Here is a 16,690-nt window from a genome sequence, read left to right on the forward strand (position 1 = left end):
TGTAGTGTGATTGAGAAGAAAACCTTCAAGAAAAGGTGCATGTATAGGTGCATGAAGAGAAACTTTGAATATGCCTCTGGTTTCGTATCTCTTCACCTTTTTACTTCCTTATACTGAAAGCCATTTAGAGAAAGGAAAACATATTACCTGTTTTTCCTGTTTATTATAACTGAAAACAAATCCCTCAAACCTTTACTGAATACTTAGTATGTTTTAAACACTTTACTTAGAAGTTGGGATAAAAAATTGAATAGTAAATGGCCACTGTGTGGGAAAGACTTTCAGAGCTATAAGGCCACCAAAACCCAAACACAATAGCAACAAAAGCACACTGTGGTGACCTCCACAAAAGTGGGGGTGATAGTCAAACCATGTAACCACCCATACAGAATGGGCACAGACCCCTCAGGATGTACACACTGACCAGTGAGAATGGGTGCCTGCCCTAAAAAATTAACATTTACTGTTCTGAGGCAAGAATGATCATTCTTGTCTCAAGGAGTGCCTGGGTTTTAGAAGGCATTTTTGACAGATGGTGTAATCGGAAGTATTCTATTTATTTCGTTTTCTTTTTCACTTTTTTTTCTCCCAGAGGGTAAGAGAAGTGTTATGTTCTACATCACAACAATTAAAATGCTTTTTAGTGCTGAGAGACAACCTGCTGCCAAAAATCAAATTGAGCAGCAGAGGTCATCTACGCTGTGTCATGGAAACCGGAATACAGGCTAGTGCTGTAGAGTCATACTATGGTGGATGATCAAGGAAACTTGGCTGTGGAGGTGATGTTTGAGTTCATCTTGAAAGATGGGTAATCTTAAAGATATATGTGAAGATGGGCGAGAGTAAGGTCAAGGCATTGTGTTGGAAAGAATAGAGTAGCAATGCACAGAAGCATGAAAATTCAAGGACTGTCTGTTCATTTTGCAGTCGTCGAGTGACTGCTGTATTGAGATTCATCAATGAATGACAGAAAAAAGCCTGCCTAGTGAAATTACATTCTAGCAGGGAATACTGAGTAGTCAGAATTCGTTGGGTGCCATTAGACTTGAAGAGTAAGCCAATGGCAGACTGTAGATGGGCTTTATCTTTTTGGCTATGGCCAGCAGTTGAAGGGTTCTCTCTCCCCTAAGGGGTCTGGGCGCAATGGATATAATCTGGGGATGACAGTTTCTGGAACTGCCTAGCACAAGACCACAGGCTTCTGTTTCCTGGATGTGTTTGTGTTCCACTCAAGGGGAGTGACCCACTGAAAAATTACTTGCTAATTTAGAGATAGTAGTACCATGGAAAAGAGCTCTGAAATAGAGGAATGACGTGGTGGGACTCCTCATTCTACCCCTACCTCACTTTGTGAACTTGGGCATGTACCTGACCTCTCAGAGGCTCAGCTTTCCTATCTGTAAACTATAGCCAGTAATATTTGCTCTGCCTGTTACACAGGATTGTACAAGTCAAAAGAGACAATTTATATGAAATTTCTTAGCAAACTTTGAATCAGTATATATGAAGAACAAAAAGATTTAAAACTTATTTATGCAATCAAAATCATAAGGTCCTTTTACCAGATTTTCTTGAGCTTTGTTTTTCTTGATTTTATGTGTGTGTGTGTATATATAAATAATATATGTGTACACATACCTATATACACACATATGATTATATATATATAATTTCCACATATATATATATATATAGTACATATATATATATATGTACTTCCTGAGAAACTAAACAAGGGTGTCTCAGCTGGGAAAGGCATGTTCTGGAGGGATATTGCTGAAAATACCTATAGCTGTTGCACAAATCTTTGCTTTTACCCCAGCAATTCCCATTAGCAACTCCCACAACTTTACCCTAATCAGTATTAATTCTTATGGCCTCTTAATTATAGCTATGTAATGTCAGTATGCAGTCCTGTAGTCTTCTTCAAATGGTGTGCTACCTCATGTAGAACTACTCGCTTCTAGAATACTCATGGTAGAAGAAAACTTAGAGCTCTCCTCCACTCTTAGGGATAGAAAAGACCAAGACCTACCTGTCTTATCCAGGGATTCACATGCGCTCACAGCAAGGGACAACTAGAACCTGAGCTCTGTACTCTAGAATTCTATAGTTCAGCTCCTCTCATTTCTATCCCTGACATCTCCTCATCATCCCAGATTTGGATTCCTGATGCCTCTGAACACAAAGTGGAAAAGAAAACCTAAGATTTTCCTTCCAAAATGTGAGAGGGTCTTTCTCAGAGAAAGCCCTTCTGCAAAACTTTGAAACTCAGACTAGGAGCCTTAATCAGGTAAGTTCCCAGGATTCATCTCTGACAGACATGTAGAGGTCTTTTCATTAATAAGTAAATAAGCAAACAAATAAATTAAATAAATAAAACTGGCATCTAGCGACTATTAACTGTGCTTTCAGCTTTAAAAAAATGCTTGGCAGGTATTAACTCATCTAGTTCTCACAACAAAGTTACGAGGTGCCACCCCACCCCCATTTTACACATGAGGTCCACTAGGCAAGAGAAGTTAAGTAGCTTTTCCAAGGTCACCAGCTGGTGGTGGGAACCTACAAGGTCAGACTGCAGAGCTAAGCTCTCATTCGTATTTCCTACACACACTTTTCAATGCCGACATTGATTTGCCTGTAGTGTGGGAGAGGTGATAGAGCATCATTAGGCTCAGGCACTCTCTGGCTTTGGGAGATTGTCCAGCTGGGAAGGACACTTGGCTCAGTTTCTCTAGGAGGTGCGAGGCTTAAAGTAAGAATAATGACTTTCTTGGGTAAAGGAGCACCTAGGTTTTTCAAAAGGAATTTTTGGTAGGCAGGCTGTATAATTTATTTTCCTTAAAAAAACTTTGTGTAAACAGAGATGTTAATCCTTAATCCAGGCACCACGGCAAATATCCTTTTTTGCATTCAAAACCAAAACCAAAAAATCAAGATCAAAGCAAGTGGCAGAGGTGGCAGGAGGTGTTCATGAGCATAAAAGCCACAGTTGGTTCCAACACTCCTGGACTGTGAATGCAAGAGAGTGCTTTAGGCCAGGGCTGTTTGTGGCTAAACAAAAGCATGGCAGTGGGAAAACAGTAAAGCAAACAGAGAGGGAGAGAACTATCCATTGGTAGGCAGCACCCAAAAGCACTCAATGCCAGGTTCCCCTGAGAAAGAGAATAATAAAAAAAAAAAAAAAAACAGAATAAGGGCTTTGCTGTAGCATGGGAGAGACCTCTTCTGAGCAGAGGTTGGTGTTGTACTAAAAGTGGGAAAGAAGGTTGGGACCAACAGTTCTTCCTTGTTGTTGGCTAGTTGGGTTCAGCCCTGCTGTGAGATGCTGGATAGTCCTATTTCCTGCCTGGACCTCAGTTTCCTACTCCAGAAACCGAGGTAATTAAATGATTCCCAAGTTCCTTTTGGTCTGTACCTCTAAGATCACAGTGCTGTGTCTTTCTCAACCCTGAGTTTTCCTCAGCGCTTTGCAACAGACCAGAAAGGGTCAAGGGAAGCTGAGCAACCCTTTGGAGAGGAAGCACCAAAGCCCATAAGCCACCTCTGTGTAGACCTTTGATGAGTTCGGCCTGTCCTATCTGATTCTCAGACCTTAACAAAGTTTACCACCTCTGATTCCCTCACCACAAATGCACACGACCCATTCAACACAAGGAGAGCCTGCTATTACACAGGAGCACCATGGAAATAATTGGGATAGCGTTCATAAGAAAATAGTCTTTCAGCCAAGAGACAGGGGAGCTCTTTTCCTCAGGAAAGGAAAGAATGTATTACAACCATGGGAGAGAGGCAGACATTCACCACTCCTGCCACCCTCCCCAGGGGAGGTCAAAGTGTTAGAGAGGCTGTGATGATGAGCAAAGACTGTGGTATTGTACCCCAGGACAAGAAGTAATGAGGCTAAGGAGATGAAAGACAGAGGGGAGAGGCAGCCAAGCAACATTCTCATGAATAGGATATTATATGAGGAAAGAAAAAGGCAGTATATGAGAAGACAGAACTCCCATTGATTACTGAATCCTGATTGAACACCAGCCAGCCATGGGACAGCATGATGCCTTCTGCCGAGCCCTGGTGAGACTACACTTAGATATGACTTCCTGCCCTGCTTGGGACTCTTGAAGCAATCGCAGGTCGGAGGGTGGGGGTCAATAAGAATGAGGTGGCAGGCCACTGCCTCCAAGGAATGGCTTGAAACTCCTGGCAAGGTGCAAATAACCCTGGAGCCCTAGCCACCGTAGAGGAAATTACCACTCTCCTAGGAACGTCAAGGGGGAGTGGAGAATGAAATACCATGTGGATGTCTTTGGTAGAGAAGAAAGGGAGACAGGCAAAGAAATGAGGATGTTCCAAAGACAATTTTCACGTCATTTTGCTGAGTTTGTGCTGTTTATGAGTAAATCAGTTAAGGTGAAAGCAAAAGGTAAGGGGAAGAGATATTGAAATGCTCCTGTCCCAAAAGTAGTAAGAGAAAAACTACACTACACACACACACACACACACACACACACACACACACACACACACACACTTCCCAGTGGCCTGAGAATCACTTTGAACACCAGATGTTAGAAATATATTTCCTAGGGCTTCTCCTGCCTTAGTGAGTTTCACAAAAGTGAATTTCCCTAGAATATTCTTTTAAAAGAATATTGGATATTTACAGAATACCAGGATTCGTTCTAATATACCAGACATGCTGCTACCTTGATGCCACTCTAATTCCAGAATCCTTGAGAACAGATGTCTGAACATATCCAAAATGCATTTGGCAGGAGGCCCTGTGAAATGACACAGCAGAATTCCTATTTGTTTCACAGCCTGGAATCTGACAATGGGTTGATCTTTGTGTTCTTTCTCTTTTCACTCTCATTTAAAATCCAGGCTTCTCTGAACCCTGGGTATTGTGAGTGCTTCCAAGTGCTTTCTCTAACTTTTAGTAAGGTCTTGGTTAGTTGAAGAAAAATTAGATACAGCTTGATGTGGACCTAGCTGAAAAACAGTAGGGCAGAATGATCAACTTATAAAAGGTAGTACCTAGGGTTTAGAAATATAAAACCATTATTGCAAATCATTATAATTTCTTTTACAGACAAAATTGTGGCATCCCCCCATATTGTGGAACAAATGTCAGAGGAGTTAAAGTGCCATAAAATTCTTAATATACTATCTGCTGTTCCCTATGCAAAGCTTTCTTTGCTAGAAATCTCTTCCTGTCTCTTGGCCCTCCGCATGTAACTTTTACTCAAATTACAAAATACTATACCTCCCAGGTCCTAGGCCTAGAATTCTGATCAGAATTGCAAAGGAGAAATCTGTCAGTACTTGCCACCCACTTGGTGCATGGATTCAGGATCAGTGTGCGGAATTACAAATCTCATAAATTTCCAGTGTACGCCCAACATTGACTCTAAAAACTATACTTTAAACTAATGAACTATTCTTATCTTAAAATACATATACGTATTTTTGAACTTTGAGGCTGTAATTTGTCTTAAAGCTGTAACTTCATATCTACTTCGGCAGAGTTGTTTTCATGACATCCTTCAGCTCTCTTTTAAAGGATATTACTGAAATACGTGTCAAGGGTTCACACCCCTCCGATTACGGATGCTGAAACTGAGGTACAGAGGGTTAAGCATCTGGCCCCAATCACCAGACTTCATTCAGTGCAATGTTTTTTTCCACTCTGTCTCTTTGTATTTCCATGGAAATCTATATGTCTGCCTAATCATTTTTGGCATGAGCCTGAAGCACCGGGAGAAAAGACAATGTCAATCAAGTTCAGAAAAATAATAATGGACACTAAGGCTTTTATGGGTACAAAGAGGATGCTGGGAAACTAGACTTATGGCAGGAAGTGTCCTATGTTCTAGTTTATCTAGTAAGGGAACTGTAGGATATGAAAGAGAATCATTGAAGGGAGAATGCCAGTCTGTGGGTGCCCGACTCAAGATTAATGGTGCCTTCCCTGGGTCAGGAAGGCTCCACTGTGCACCCACCACTCATGTACAACCCTTTATTCCATCCTTTTATTTTGCTATCAGGAGTGCCTTGTATACCAACTAGGATTCCTGGGATACCTTCTTAGATAATCCAGACAATGCACCCAAAAGCAGAAATATGGTCCCTGGAACTCAGACATCCTATGCAATTTTTAGATAATTCAAGAATGGTTAATTGACATTAGGCCTTTGGTGTTCTGTAACTATTAATATCAGGGAAGTTATTTGAATAACTAACATTGTAGCAGGAAAAAAATGTCATTGCCCATTATCATCTGAGTCTAATTCTTTTAAAATATTTTAGTGATTTTGTGAATGAAATACAGAAGAATAAAGGCAGAGTGAAAAATATCATCAGAAATTTTAGTAAGAATTTTAGTGTAGTAAACCTAAAATTTTGTTCTTTGCTTTCATGATTTTAGTGGTACATATACACAAAAGGGGAAATATCCTCCGAATGCAATTAACTGCTCATGAACTATCATGCCATCTGGAACATACCCATCTTGTAAATACTGACTTCAACTACATCTCTGATATGTTCTAGCTTATTATTGCTTCTGATTGTTCATCTTGCATTTGTGTCATCAAAATGCAATACTTGAAAAAAAATTTTCAATTTTTTTTTATTTGATGGCTCATGATTTTGAGGAAGAGAGGATGACCATGTTTTTGCTCCAGAATTGCAAAATGTTTTTATTTTTACATTTATAAACACCAACTAGAATGACCAATTCGATGAGTTATATTTCTACATCATCCATTTTTTTTCCCAATTACCTCTGATACACACCTACCTTCAGCATGTGTCCACTTGTGAAGCATCTGGGATAAATTTTGGTGCACACGAATTATTAAAGAATACTGTTTCATGTTGTTTTAGAAAGACAGGATGGTCAAGTTCTTGTCCCCCAATTTTACATGGCAAAGTTCTCCTTGCTGAATAATTAACTATATGAGTACTATATCCTTTGTATCCCTAGAACTATATTGCTCAACCATTGAGCCTTTTGTTTGAGAATATTCATCTAGGAGATCATCCCATGAAAACTCAGTCTGAGATTGAACATAGACAATCTGTTTCACCATCTTCATTGGGTCCAAAGTGACACTGTCTCTTTGTATTCATCTTCTAATTTAACAATTTTGAAACCTCTTCCTCTGTCAATTTTAATCTCTTTGCCATTAAGGGGAGAAAATGAAAAAAAAAATAGGAATTCTTATGAAAAACTAAAAGCAGACTACAAAGATAAAGATTACAAAGACTACCTCCTTAAAAGATGATGCTCTTGGGCAACACAGCAAAAAAAAAAAAACACAAAAAAACCCAAAGAAACAAAAAACAAAAAACAACTAGATAATTGTACAACAGTAGATTCATCTCGCCACCCTTCTAGATTTCTTACTGCATCATTGTTCTAGGCCAGTTGAAAAATGGAACTGTAATGAAAGTCACCTGTATAATTTTACATTTTCTAGTGGGCACATAAAATATAAAAGGAAACCAATAAAATTAATTCTAATAATATATTTTACTTAATCCATAGTATCTTTTAACATGGAATCAACATAAAAAATTATCACTGAGCTATTTTATATTCTTTATTTTTATTCTAGGTCTCTGAAATCTAATATGTGTCTTGCACTTAGAGCACATTTCAATTTTATTTTATTTTATAATTTTTTAGCACATTTCAATTTTAAATAGCCACATTTCAAGTGATCAGAGTCACATGTAGCAAGTGGCTACCGCATTAGCATAGTTTTGGACAAGTCCACCATTCTTCCTTTTTTAAACCTTTCAGTCTTTTGTTTTTTGGCTCATTGGAATTGGGAAGTATGAATAAAGTAATTCCTACAATGGTAAAGAGATAAAATGTCTCAAGATATGAAAAGGCAAAATCACTACATTTTCATACTGCTTTTTAGATTTATAAAGGGTCTAACAGAACCTATGATAACTGCAAGACATACATTTTATTGTTTTTTAAAGTAGTTTTGGAATTGTTAAAACAACAATAAGAGAACATAAAAAAAAAAGGGCCAAAGACTTTAACAGACATCTCCCTGAAAGAGATATACAGATGAAAAATAAACATGTGAAAAGCTCCACATATGTCACCAGGAAAATCCATATCAAAACAATGAGATACCACTGTGTCTCTATTAGAATGGTAAAAATCCAGAACACTAACAACACCAAAGGCTGGCAAGGACAGGAAGCAACAGGAACTCTCATTTATTGCTGATGGGAAGGAGGCAAAATAGGATAGCCACTTTAGAAGATAATTTGGCAGTTTCTTACAAAACTAAACATATTCTTACCCTGCAATCCACCAATCACACTCTTTGTGTGTGTGATTTCAACCCAAAAGAGTTGAAAATTTATGTCTATGCACGATCAGTGCATAGACATAAAAAAACTTGCACAATCAGTGCAACAATTAATTATTCGGCAAGTGGAATTTCGCCATGTAAATTTTGGGAACCAGAACTTGACCATCCTGTTTTTCTAAAATGACATGAGACAGTATAGTAATTCCTGTGCACAAAAATTTACCCCATATGCTTCGTGAGTGGACAGATGCTGAACATAGGTGTGTATCTGAGGTAATTGGGAAAAAATGGATGATGTAGAGACTTTATAGAGACTTTATTTGTAACTGCCAAAACTTGGAAGCAACCAGGATGTCCTTCAGTAAGTGGAAGGACAAAGACCTGGAACATTCAGACAATGGGGTATTAATCAGCACTAAAAAGAAATAAGCTATTAAGCCATTAAAAGGCATAGAGGAAGCTTAAGTGCATATGAGTGAGTGAAAGAAGTCCATCTGAAAACACTGCATTCTGTGTGATTCTAGCTATACAACATTCTGGAACAGGCAAAACCACGGAGATAGTAAAAGGATTGCCAGACAGTAAAAGTGGTTGCTAGGGGTTTTGGGGTGGGAGGGATGCATAGGCGGAGTACAGAGCAATTTCAGGGCAGTGAAACTACTCTGTATGATACTGTAATTGTGGGGACATGTCAGTGTATATTTGTCCAAACCCATAGAATGTTCAGCACCAAGAGTGAACCCCAATGTATCCCATGGACTTTGGGGGATAATGAGGTGTCAATGCAGGTTCAACCGCAACACACGTAGCGCTCTGGTGGGGGATGCTGGTAATGAGGGCAACTGTGCACCTGTGGAGTCAGAGGCCACGTGGGAAATCCCTGTACTATCCTCTCAATTTTGTTATGAAAACTACATTAAAAGTCTTAAAATGTTTTTTAAAATGTTTTTCCTTGCACTTCAGAAGACCTCCAAGAGATAACAAAAGCCATGAAGTAGCAATCTGTAGAAATGGCTGAAACTGCTCAAAAAAATAAACTACAATTGAGTCCAAAGTGCCTTAATAGTATATCAAGAATTAACCATTTTCTTTGCCTTTAATTTTTCTTTTCCTAGAAACATTGCATCCATCATTTCATTTTGGGGGACCTATCACCAGATTTTAAGGAATAAGAATTTTGAAACTTTTGGTACCCCTAATTTAAGTCGAACCTGCTTTGCCTATAAGGATGTATGCATTCATAATGTGATTCTATATATATTCATAATGTGATTCTATATTCCTATAAACAGGAAAACACATTGATATTTTTAAGTACTCTATATTATATATAATCCTATTCTGTAAAGTTATTTATAAATCTAAGGTATTAAGCTCTTTTCACGCCATCCAATGTTAGCCTATAAAAAAAAAAAAAAAACTTTCTCATTTCTTTAGTAAAAATCATTAAACCATGTTGATAGTATTTTATTGGCTGAATCAATGTATGTAATTGAAGGGTGATATTAACACTGAGTTTAAAGGGGAACATGCCCAGAACCCACCATCTGCAGTGCTGTTTCCACATACAATAAGATAATCTGCATCCCTCCCCCACACTGCTGAGGTCATTGCCACGGGAAAGTCACTAAACAGACATTAGGAATATCTGTAGTCTAGTCCCTGTTCCAAAGCAAACTCATTCTGATTTCAATGAAATAAAGTATTACATCTGGGAGGATCTCGTGTACCAAACGAGGGAGGATAGCTTCCTGGTCTTTCCTACCTCATAGGTTGGCTAAACTAAGAAAATAATGATTATTTGGCCTGAGATGAGAAACCTCAGCATTTGAACCTCTGTAATGTTTCTTTCAGTGCCTCTTCCTCTTCCTCAATGATAAAAATAAAGCCAAAGGACAGGGGGACAGATGGACAGACAGAAGACAGACACACACACCCCATCAGCACCATTTCTTAATGCATTTTTATTTATTTTTAATTTTATTGCATGTCCTGGCAAACATAAGTGGCTTGGAGATTTGCCTCTGGCTCACCAAAAGCCCATTACACAAAATACCAAAAGACAAGCAACAGAAGCTTAAAAAAAAAAAATGTATCACATGTATAAGAAAGAAACTTTCAAAACATTAATAAAGCATATAAAACATTTGACATTTAACTTTTGTACAATTATAAAAATAATAAAAAAACACAACCTTTAACATTCAACATCCCACATACTGTACTTTAGGAGAATATCAAGAAAACAAAAGGCAAATGGATTTAATGAAGAAAGTTCTATTCTCCCTTTCTGTTTCTCATCCCTTTCAAACAAAAATCTATCCACTTGTCAGCAGACTGCATTGAGCTGAGCCCCACCCCCTCCCCAGGACCTCCACTAAGTCCACTCCCACTCATTGGTTCTGAATACTCGTTCACCCCTTATCCTAGCTACTCAAGCACTCAGAGAGCAGAAGTTGCCACCAGGACATGAGGCCAGTCATTGTGCTTAGCCTTGGCTAGTGCCAAACACGTAAGATACAGTACAGGAATTTCTGAGTCCCTAGTGCTACCTGAACAGTGCTGAAATAGCTCAGAAGAGGTCCTAGGTTTGTTCAAACACTCAGGACAGTCGGGGAAGCCATCTGCCCTCCAAGCATTGCCGATGCACAGCTTTCATTCTTCCCCTCAGTAGGTTTTCAAAGCCAAGTCGCATACGTACTCCACAAATTAACAGTGCCCCTTACCATTTAAGCACAATAAAACTTTGAAATCAAGGACTCACTCTCTTGAACATACAAAATAAAAATAATAATAAAAAACATTTCCTTCTCCCTATCTTACAGTTATGGCATTTTTTTTTCTTGTTTGGCATTGTAGTCTTACTAAATGATGTTTCCATGAAAATATAAAAACATAAAAAAAAAAAAAAAAAAAAAAAAGCTTCAACTGTGGTTCTGGAAAACCCACTATCCCAAGAAGAAAATAAAAATTGAAACACAAAGTATGCAATTTCACACACAAAACATATATACACTTTTCAGGTGAAATTCATACATTATCTTTTTGAGCCACGTTAGCGCTTTTGCACTTGAAAACAACAGTAGAAGCTTCTGTGCAATCATAGCCTTTTATCAGAATGCACAGAAGGATTTTAGAGCTCATTAGCGTATGTACAAAATATTTGTTTTAGAGTTTGGGGAAAAAAAAAGCATCTTTCTGAAAGATCTACAGGAATATTGTCATTTACACATTTTCCCAAAGTCTGAAGACAACTCTCTGTTTATGTGGTTCAAGCAACACCTCCATTGGAAGGCTTATCCCCTGATCTGTGGGGACATTTTTCTATCTATGACAGTCCAGAAGAGAGATGGACGGGAAATTGGATTCTCACAGTCATTTTCCAATAAAGTCAAACTCCTATTGATCAAGAATGAAAAGTGATAGAGTGATCCAACTGATGCCACAGGAAAACTGATCTCATAATTTTAGATTTTCCAAATCACTACTCCTGTTTTAAATCTTGAAGAGAGAAAGATAAACGAGCCTCTATTTGCAGAATTTTATATAATAGGAGGGTTTTCAAAAGAAACATGTATCAAATAATATTAGCTATGTTTCAAAAGGTCTTTTAAGAATTTCAATTCATGGCTCACTGATCTCTTACTGCTTAATGGAGATTCAGTATTTCTGTATGATTCCTGTTTTTCCTGGATATTCTAAATAGACACTACAATTTCAGTGTAAGAACTAAGGAGATGGCATTCATCCCAATCAAATGTACCTTAGTTCTAACAAGGGTAACAAATGTGTCATTGACTTAGTCAGTCTAGTATTGAAACTTGGCTGCAAATATTTTCCCAATACATACTAAGAGATAAGGCATCTGGTATTAAATGTAAGGGGGTTGTTGATATACCCAGATACATGATACCCGATGTTTTTGAATGAGCTGCCAAGGACCTCTTCAGAATTTTAGCCATGGGATGCCTGGGTGGCTCAGTCAGTTAAGCGGCTGCCTTCAGCTCAGGTCATGGTCCCAGGGTCCTGGGATTAAGTCCTGCATCGGGCTCCCTGCTCAGCAGGGAGCCTGCTTCTCCCTCTCCCTCTGCCTGCTTCTCCCTCTGCTTGTGCTCTCTCTCTCTCTGACAAATAAATAAATAAAAAAAAAAGAATTTTAGCCATGACCCACATTCCCCATTCCCAACCGAAAGCAAGAGAGGATATTTCCTTTCTTCTAGGGTTTGATAGTGTGAACATGGACTTTTTCTTGTAAGTAGACTAAATGACCTCAAAGTGAACCACCATCACTAGTAGCAATGTCAGTAACATAAAGTTCACTAAAATAGAGAACCACGTACATATGCATACGGTCTCACCCATACAGTATGCAATGGTAAATATAACAGGATCCCTCCAAAGGTTTGATGTGGCAATTGCTTAGCATCAAAAGAACTGAAAGGACATTTTTGTCACTCATATATGGCATCAAGCTCTAGATAGCAATTACCATACATAATACCCCTTGAAAGAAGGGGTATAGATAAGTCATCCAAACAAGTAAATTAAAAAAATAAGTTGATAAGTGCAACTCAGTTTCCTTTCCTTTAAATTACATTTAAACAATACTCCATGCCCCCCACCCAAAAATATATACTGTATATTTATATATTTATATATATAGTCTTAGACTATAAGGGTGAAAATGCTTTATAAAAGTCAATGAGAAATCTTTGCAGCTTAAGGAGACACCCACTGCTCTTTTGCTCACTTCCACCTAGCCATGATAACTTCAGTCCTGCAAGCAATAGATTTGAAGGCTTAAAGCCAGAATCGGAATCAGATGCCAGGTTGGACATTAGATCAAAGATAGCCTCTTACTTCTTCTTCCCTTAAGAAGCCAGACTGAGAAGAGGAAGGAAAGGAGCTAAAGGGGACACTTTGAAGGTCAAGCACTAGTGCCTTGTAGGGATGCAGACAGATGGGGAGAGGATGGGAGGCATTCACACAGTAGTGCTCACTCTCCCTCTTCTTTGATGCGCTGTTGCTTGTTGCGACGAGCATCCATGTCAAAGTTGAAGTCGTTCCACTCATCGCGGGGCGGGAAGGAGATGGTCTGGCGCAGGGTGAAGCGCACAGCATCAATAACGCGCTCGCCCCGGGTCTCGCTGGAGCCCACGCTGACTGTAGAGGCACCACTGGGGGTCCGCAGGAGGTGAGGAGGGGAGGAGAAGTCGTGCAGCTGCCGGTGGTCCAGGATGCCCTTCCAGATGGCATGTCGGAATTGCTCAGGGATTTTTAGACTTGCCAAATCCTGTGCAATAGGGAAGGGAGTCAGGGAGAATTAGGACAAAGGGACAAACGGACATTTAGTCCACATCATTTTGTCATTCCCAGTGTTCTGATTTAACCGACCTGAATTTACTGCTCTCTACACTGGAAAATAGAGTTAGTTCTTGGATAACCTTTGGCATTATATGTAACTAAGCAAAAGGTACAGCCTTGAGATGCCATTTCTGCTTGTGGATAACACTTCACTTATTCTCTCCTGGTCTCAGTTTCTTTGCTGGTAAAATAGGGATATTAGTTAGATCAGAGGGCAAAGATCCTGCAACAAAAACAAGATAAAGTACCTTCCAACTCTTAAATCTACCTGGCTCTAGTCACTAGAAGAGAGAGATTAATGGACCATAACCTCCGCTCAAATGAGTTGATGAGAAGAAAAGATTACTAACAGGTATTGAACACTTTCTATATGCCAGGGACTGAACTAATTATTTTGCATTCATGATCTCATTTAGTGCTCAGATTAGTGGTAGATACTCTTACACCTGTTTTACAGATCGAAAAGCTGAAGGTCAGAGAGGTTGACAAGTCTAAAGTTACACAACTAAGTAAATGAATTGGGGACTCTGGACAGCCTCTGAGCCTAAAACTTCCTTAAGGGCCAGAAGGTTGCTTGGTGTTTGGATAATCAGGGTATCCAAATGCAGGGTATGTGTCCATTTTCTATGAATGGGAGTGGAAGGCATTACAAATGTGCTCGATCTTAACTAACTTCAGTGACATCTCTCACATTTATCTGCATTATCTCTTCATTAGCTTGTTTCAGTGATGGCTCACATCTTCTATGGAGCACCATGGTGGGTAGAAAGAACACTGTGCTTGGAGTAAGAAGACCTCGACAGAGGTTTTTATTCTGTCACTGACTGGCTCTAGATCTTCATCAAGTCACTTTTCTCCTACTGGCCTCAGTTTCTTCCTTGGTAAAATGGGACAGAATTCCTTTTTTAGGTCAACACATATTATGGGCTCAGGTGTAAATATGGACGTGAAAGTATTTTGCAAATTATAAAGCACACTATCTAAAGCTTCACCATTTGCATTATTACTATATTAAATCATTATTAACCCATCCCAACACCTTAGAGGGGATACTCATGAAAACTCCCAAATTGAACCACATTCTTTTTCCAGGAAGGGATGCCAAACAACTCAGACAGGTGTTGAGAGACAAGCTGGAAAAGAGGTTTCTATTTCCAGTAATGAGATGGAAGAAGCTGAGGTGAGGATGCAGAAATTAGATAGCCTCCCAGTTATTTCCCTGTTTGGATGTCCACAGTATGGGTCCTCTGATTTCCTATTCTAACAGAAGAATACATTATAAAGAAGGCAACCCACATTTAGATAAGGAAGCGTAAGTCTTTATATTTCTGAAATTCTCAGTAAGTCCAGAACTCTGTAAACTGGCCTCCATCAAGCTGTGTTCAGATCTAGATAGATCTGAACTTACAACTGACAGGTGAGGAAGCTGTGACCCAGACACTGGCATGAGACCTAGCCAATGCCAGCAGAGAGGGACTTGCAGAGGACATCTACAGATCCTAGTAGCCGAGGGAGCATCCTGACACACTCTCCAGTGGGGACAGTCAGCAAGTGGAAGGCATCATTTTAAAAATATAGGGAAGGGACGCATTCCCTGTTCTGTCACATAGGGCTGTCAAGCACAGGGCAACTCTGTTCTCCTCAACGGATGGACATTGTTGTAAAGTGACTTGAAACCTGTCGAAACTTACTCCTAAAGCTTGCTCTATAGTTTTCACTTAATTTATTCCACCAGGGAGCAGGAGTCAGGGTGATTTATGGGGTGGGGGAGGGGTGGGCAGAGGGGCAGTACGGCATATTCTTGTCATCACAGGGCTGGGGATTCTCATGCTGCAGGGGCATCTCTAAGATCGGTGCTCAAGGAGGGGAAAGAAGAGATCCCAACTAGAGAAGCAGCAGCAGAGGCAGACAGTATCTTCTTCCACCAGTCCAAAGCACCCTCTGGAAGCTGGAAAAGAGGATAGTAAACCCCAAAGAGAGCAGCATGAAGAGCAGCCTGGGAGGAAAATCAGATTGCTATAAACCAGAACAATACAAGCTCCCATGTGAGCAGTTCAAGAAGCGGTGTAGGAAGGAAGAAAAAGTCCCCTTCTATCCAGCTTGCTCCAAAAGACAAAGGACATCAAAGCCAGAAGGGAGTGCTTTTGAACCCCATTTGATAAACTGAGGCTCAGAGAGGCAAAGTAATAACCTCAAGTTCTCATTATTACTGAAAAGCATGGATAGGACTTGAACCATGACCAGTGATTTTTGTCAATGGTCAGGGATGGCTTGACCCTATTCTGATAGAATTGAAAATGAATGAACACATGTTTCAAACTGAGAGGAACAGCTGAATCCTCTTTAAGGTCCGACTTTAAGGAAAGGTAGAAGAAGCCAGTTAATAGAGTTAAAGACCAGAAGCTTCCACCTAAAGGCTCTATTCCTGGTTCTGTCATCATCTCATGATGCAAATGATTATACTGTTGTCTCTCCATGTTTTAAAATGAGAATAATATCACCTGCTTCCTGCTAGTTTCCCTGGGGTCTCATACAGATTAATGAGAACATCTAGAAAGTTCTCAAAGTTCTTCAGAGATTATAAATTTTGTGGAGGCAGGAACTGGATCTCCTCTTTCCCACTCTGAGTAGAATATGTGTGCAATAGACAAGTGTTGGCCGAGCTGACGAGCTGAGGAAGACTGATTGCTATGCTTCTCAGGTATGTAGGCTGAGGCCTGGTAGTCTTTCTAATCTGGTAATGGTTTCCACCAAAATTGAGGACTGAGGGCATGCTAAAAACAAATGTTAAAGCCAGGGGGAATTGAACTACCAGGTGGATGTCACCAGAGGGAGGAAACGAAGCAATAAAACTCAAGAGAAAAGTCTAACAGTTACTTACATCCATGGAGTAATGCTCAATCTGATAGATGGTGGTCAGCCCCTGGGTCGTGAAATAGTCCAGACATGATGAACAGCCCAACCTTGCTAAGAAACTGCAG

The 16,690-nt window shown here is 39.6% G+C and overlaps 1 protein-coding gene across 4 annotated transcripts in view; it reads right to left on the reverse strand.

Annotated features, from left to right (window-relative positions):
- Positions 1 to 10,290: 10,290 nt before the first annotated feature.
- The window catches only part of TP63 (tumor protein p63), a 232,791-nt gene continuing 226,391 nt past the window's right edge, over positions 10,291 to 16,690 (reverse strand). For all 4 annotated transcript variants that reach the window (XM_036064645.2, XM_036064636.2, XM_078068034.1 and 1 more), the window contains 2 exons: positions 16,591 to 16,684; positions 10,291 to 13,638 (listed from right to left, as the gene is read on the reverse strand). In XM_036064645.2, the coding sequence (XP_035920538.2) occupies positions 13,342 to 13,638; positions 16,591 to 16,684 (391 nt within the window). In that variant the 3' untranslated portion in view covers positions 10,291 to 13,341. The remainder of the gene's footprint in view (positions 13,639 to 16,590; positions 16,685 to 16,690) is intronic.

This window comes from Halichoerus grypus, chromosome 1 (genome assembly GCF_964656455.1).
Source record: "Halichoerus grypus chromosome 1, mHalGry1.hap1.1, whole genome shotgun sequence".
In the NCBI taxonomy this organism is placed as follows: domain Eukaryota; kingdom Metazoa; phylum Chordata; class Mammalia; order Carnivora; family Phocidae; genus Halichoerus; species Halichoerus grypus.